This window comes from Macrotis lagotis, chromosome 1, assembly GCF_037893015.1.
Source record: "Macrotis lagotis isolate mMagLag1 chromosome 1, bilby.v1.9.chrom.fasta, whole genome shotgun sequence".
Lineage (NCBI taxonomy): Eukaryota > Metazoa > Chordata > Mammalia > Peramelemorphia > Peramelidae > Macrotis > Macrotis lagotis.
In genome coordinates this window covers 927,708,600-927,713,562 of record NC_133658.1, presented here as the reverse complement: position 1 = coordinate 927,713,562, position 4,963 = coordinate 927,708,600, and the positions used below count along the sequence as shown (strand labels likewise).

At 54.9% G+C, this 4,963-nt stretch overlaps 1 protein-coding gene across 3 annotated transcripts; it reads right to left on the bottom strand.

Annotated features, from left to right (window-relative positions):
- Nucleotides 1-927: 927 nt before the first annotated feature.
- LOC141511491 (BOLA class I histocompatibility antigen, alpha chain BL3-7-like) lies at nt 928-4,367 on the bottom strand. 3 transcript variants are annotated; one of them, XM_074220651.1, is made up of 7 exons: nt 4,263-4,365; nt 3,498-3,782; nt 3,121-3,393; nt 2,627-2,902; nt 2,409-2,516; nt 1,865-1,897; nt 928-1,472 (listed from the first exon to the last, which is right to left on the bottom strand). In XM_074220651.1, the coding sequence occupies exons 1-6, from the start codon at nt 4,324-4,326 to the stop codon at nt 1,872-1,874; spliced, it is 1,032 nt and encodes a 343-aa protein (XP_074076752.1). In that variant the 5' UTR covers nt 4,327-4,365; the 3' UTR covers nt 928-1,472; nt 1,865-1,871. The 3 variants fall into 3 exon arrangements, with proteins under 3 accessions (XP_074076752.1, XP_074076758.1, XP_074076765.1); XM_074220657.1 differs by lacking the exon at nt 4,263-4,365 and adding an exon at nt 4,169-4,255; XM_074220664.1 differs by lacking the exon at nt 2,627-2,902 and having other exon boundaries at nt 4,263-4,367.
- Nucleotides 4,368-4,963: the final 596 nt, after the last annotated feature.

Genomic DNA, 4,963 nt, shown 5'->3' with positions numbered 1-4,963 from the left:
TGGAAAGCAATTTGGAATTATGCCCGAAGGGCAGTAAAAATGTGCATCCCCTTTGATCCAACAATACCTCTACTGGGTCTCTACCCTGAAGGGATCATGAAGAAAGGGTGAAAAATATTCAAAGCAAGTCAGTTTGTGGTGGCAAAGTAGTGGAAATCCACTGGGGAATGGCTGAACAAATTGTGGTGTGTATATATGTGTGTGTGTGTGTGTGTGTGTGTGTGTGTGTGTGTGTGTATGTGTGTATGTGATGGAACACTATTGTCCCCTTAGAACCCAGGAGGAATGGGATTGTAGAGAATCCTGGAAAGACTGCATGAACTGAGGCTGAGTGAGATGAGCAGAAAGAGAAGGACTTTATACACCCTGATAACTCACTCCATCAGTGCAATCATCAGGGACAATTTTAGAGGATCCGTGATAGAGGATACCATTTGTACCCAGAGAAGAAATTGTGGAGATTAAAACAGACCAAAGTTTATTATCTTTAATTTTTTAAAAAAGGTGTCTTATGAACTACAGGATTTTAATATTTCTAATTTTTTTCCCTCAAGGATATGTTTTTTTTTCTCCCAACACATCCAATTTTGATCAATGCATAACATGGAAACAATGGAACGATGATCAGATTGCTTTCTAGGGAGGAGGGAGGAAACAAGGGAGGATGAGGGACAAGTTCCAAAATTCAAAACATTACAAAAAATGATAGGTAGAAACTATTATGGTATAAAATTTCAAAATAAATAAAATATTAATATAGTAAAAAAAAGAGAATCTGTGGAATAAAAAAAGATCCCAGAGGCCAGTGCAACATCCAGTGCACTGCTGTCTCTTCCTTATTGCTGGTGCCAGTTTCCCAGCAAAGAAAGGTGGACAGAGTGTGTTGAGTCCGCTAGGCTAGGAGAGGAACGCAGACAGACACCACTGTGATGCATAAGCGGGTTCCTTTATTGATCACAGGATACATGCTTTTATGCTCTTCATTTACGTAACCACTTACATAAGCGTTTTAGCAAGCACTTTTTCACATGCATTTCCTTGTGTTTGTCTCAGGTGAATGTTTTGAGAACCCAACAGTGCAGAATACTTTGAGAACAGTGCAGAAGGTCTTTTCTCAGAATGTGCTTTCTTATCTGAGCCCTGGAGCACATCTTGTTAGCTCAGACATGTAGCTACTCCCTTATCTAAGCTCTGAAGTACATCTTGCTGGTTAAGGAACATAGCTATTTCTGTGTTAACCCTTCATAGCCCTTAGCCTGGAGCACATATGATACCACAAGAGTGCAAGAAGGCAGGGGAAAGGGAAGAGAACTTCCATAAGCAGTGAGAACACTAATGAGACTTCTCTGGCCAGTACATTGCAGATTTGTTCACAGGGGCCAGGACTGCAGAGAGGAGGCAAAGGTCAAAAAGACCAAGCAGGAATTGGAGCCTTGTTTTCTTTCTCAGGTCTGTAACAGGAAACTCTCAAACTGTAGAAAGAAAAACAGATTGGGGAGATCCTCAAAGTTTCCTCTGTTCTGGCCTCTCCTCCTTCTGAAGGACCTGCCTCTGCTTCCTTACAATCCTCATCCCAAGCACTCACAGGCCTTCCCCTCTGTTTTACACCAGCCCCACTGTCATTTGGGGACCCCAGAGTTTCGTTTATGACTATAAGAGAGTCATCTGACCCCTGGGCACTGTCATTGTCTGGAAACAAAGGAGGGAAAAGATTTAGTCAGGGACGGACTTTCCAGAACCAGGAGATGGCAAGGGAAGAGAAGCCCAAGAAAGGTTCCTGGGGAGGAGCCTCTCTTTTGCCTTCTCCCTTTCTATGTCCCAAGGATATCATGGCTTCTCCTCTCCATGTCAACCCCTCACTTACCTGCAGTCTAAACATAGGTCCCTCTATTTTCACCTGAAAAAGGAAAAAATTTTCAGTGAGGAATCCAGAAGAGGAGACCATGCTCAGGTCTCAGAAGTTCCCTGATTTGTTCTGGGAATATAACAAGTGACAACTTCAAGTGCTCCCCCAAACTCCCCCCCCCCCCATTCCAGCATCTAAATAGAAAAAGAAAGAAAGAAAAGGGGCCCCAGAAATGGGCCCTTCCCAACACCCTCGGGTTTGCAAGTCTGATCTACAAATACCCACTGGGGGACACCCAGTTCCTTTGATATAAAGCCCCAGGTTCCTTTCTGATATGAGGCTGAATCAGTTCCCCCCCCCATCTACCTGTTAGACCTGCAGGGTGTCCCCCAGAAAAAAATGTTTTCTATTTACAGATCTCTTCATCTAGAGTCTTCCAGCCTAACAGTCCCTAACAGGGAAAGGGAAGACTTGGGGACAGAAGGACAAGCTGCCAGGCCAGGGGAAGCCAGAACCTACATGGTACCTGCCCCGTAGCGACCCCCCACTCCTGTCCTCCCACCTGGCTTCTTCTTCTTTCTCCACACCACAACTCCAGCAAGGACTGCAGTGAGGAGGAGGACCCCAACAATGACCCCCAGGGTGGTCCAGGTGGATGAGGATGGTGGCTCTAAGATGGAAAAGGGAAATGAAAGACCCTGGCCCCATGGCCTGAGCACTCCCCCATTCTTCCAACTCTTTCTGCTCCTTTCTAAGACCCCCCCCCTCCACTGTTCTTACCCCATTTCAGGGTGAGGGGCTCAGCCAGTCCCTGATGCTGAACTAGGCAGGTATATTTTGCTTCATGACCTGGGGTCACCTCCACTGCCGCCCACTTCTGGAAGGTTCCATCTCCCCCAGGCCTGGTCTCAATGAACTCGGTTTCCTGGAACTGTTCCTCCCCATCCCTCAGCCAAGTCAGAGAGATCTCAGCAGGGTAAAAATCTTGGGCCTGGCACCTTAGGGTCACCTTCCCATCCAGAGCAGTGTGATGGGTGACTTGGGCAGCAGGTGGGTCTGGGGGCAAAGGTCAGAGGTATTGTCGGGCTCTTTCTCCCTCCACCCCCCCCAGGGGCACCTGAACACATGAGGGTGATGGGGTAACCACCCACCAACCAGGTCTTAAGGAACCAGGGGGTCCCTTGGGGTCCAGAGTTGGGCTTGGGGCTGCCGAGCAGGCAGAGGGCAGGTGGAGGCCCTGAGTGCTGAGCACCCTGGCACGGGGCTCGAGGTACCTGTCCTGCTCAGCGCCTCCTTGCCCATCTCCAGGTAGGTGAGCAGCCACTTCACACACTCTACCTCCAGGTAGGCTTTGCGGTTCTCATCGTCGCTCTCCGGCTCCACCAGACCTTTGGAGATCTGGGCCTGAGGCGCGGCCACACAAGTCCACAATTTGGCCAGCCGGGAGTTGTAATCCTGGCCATTGTAGGCGTATTGAGAGATGCCGCGCTGGAGCCGGCCGTCGGGGGAGACCTCGCAGCCGTGCAAGAACTGGATGGTGTGGACGCCTGCGGGACCCGAGCCCTAGGTCAGCCCCCCTCCCCCGTCCCCCGGACCCAGGGGGACCGTGGGACCACTCCTCCCCCCGGCCGGCCCGGCCCCCGGCACCCACCGCCCAGGCTCAGGTTGTGATAACGCCGCATGTCCTCTAGGCTCACTCGGTACACCCGAGCGTTGGTCCTCCCGATCCACGTGGTCCGCTCCCAGTACTCGGGGTCCTCTTGGATCACCCCCTTCACCCACGCCGTCCGCGGCTCCGTCCTCGGCGTCGGGGCGTCGCTGTCGAAGCGCACGAACTCCACACCGTCCACGTAGCCCACGGTGACGAAGCGGGGCTCCCCGAGCTCGGGCCGGGTCCAGCCAGTGTGGATATACATCAGGGTGTGAGAGCCTGGACCTGGGCAGCCGGGGCCCGGGTCAGCGCGGGGACCGCGTAGCCCCGACCCCCGCTGCTCCCCGAGGGGGCTGGCCCCCATGGGACCTCAGCCCCCCCCCGGGCTGCAGTGCACTGAGCGGGCGGTGGTCATTCTCAGGACCTGAGCGCTTAGAGATCCACCCAAAGCCTTCTCTGCCCCCCGGGCCTCTTCTCCCAGGCAGGGCCGAGGGCCGAGGGCCAGGTCCTGCTCCTGGGGCTCACTGCTCACCCGCAGCCCCCCGCCCTCGGACCTCTGACACCTCTGCCCCCCCCGTGCTCATCTCCCCCCCAAACTAAGGGGCGCACACCAAGACCCCTCCCCTCACTGAGCCCAAGCCCACCGCTGCCCCCCACCCCGGGGTCCCAACCAGGCATCCCCATCCTCCTCGGAGACGGCTCCGGGGGAAGCCGCCCGAGCCGGGGCTGGAAGAGCTGTCGGGGGCGCCCCGCTCCTCTCCTCACCGGCCCGGGCCCCCGGCAGGACCAGGATCCCCACCAGGAGGAGCCGCCGCAGGGAGCTGTGCATGGCCCGCTATGTGCAAGACCACGGAAGTTCTCCCGACCCTTAACTTCTGATTGGCTGCTCCGAGTCTGTGCCACCCAATAGCAAAGGGGAGTCACCAAACGTCACTGGGAGCCGGGCAGAATGGCCCGAGTCAGGCTGTGAGCCCCAAACTGAAGCTGACCCGGAGGAACAGCTTCAGCCCCTGATCTTTCTGAGTCCGTCCCGGAGAGCCGCCCTCCCTCCCCTCATCTCTCCAGCAAGGCCCAGCTCTGCGGTGCCTGGGGGGAAAGTGCTGCCTTTCTCGCCCCCCGCCCCGCCCCAAAGCAGGGTGTCTGAGGACCGCAGTCATCTTCGGAACGGGGCGGCTAGGTGGTGCAGTGGGTAGGGCCTGGGGTTCAGGAGGCCCGGGATTCGAATCCGACCTCATACACGTGCCACTAGCAGTGTGACGTCGGGCAAGTCACTTCACCCTGATCGCGGCGCATCCAGGGCCAGCTCCACTTGGTCCTGGTTCCTAGCTGACCCCCCGCTCCAGAGGGCTCTGGAGGAAAAGGTGAGGCTGGCGCCCTGGCACAGCCCCTCGTGCCCGCGCTTGTCATGCTGACCTCCCAGATGTCTCCTTAAATGGCTTCACAACGATCTCCATCTTGATATTGTC

Bases quoted from the DNA above. Each gene is read 5' to 3' on its own strand.
- LOC141511491 (XM_074220651.1), bottom strand. From the start codon at position 4,326: ATGCACAGCTCCCTGCGGCGGCTCCTCCTGGTGGGGATCCTGGTCCTG. The intron at 3,394-3,497 runs GTGGGTGCCGGG...CGGGTCCCGCAG, and splicing joins TCACAACCTGAGCCTGGGCG to GCGTCCACACCATCCAGTTC. The intron at 1,898-2,408 runs GTGGGAGGACAG...TTCCTTTTTCAG, and splicing joins GAGAAAGAAGAAGAAGCCAG to GTGAAAATAGAGGGACCTAT.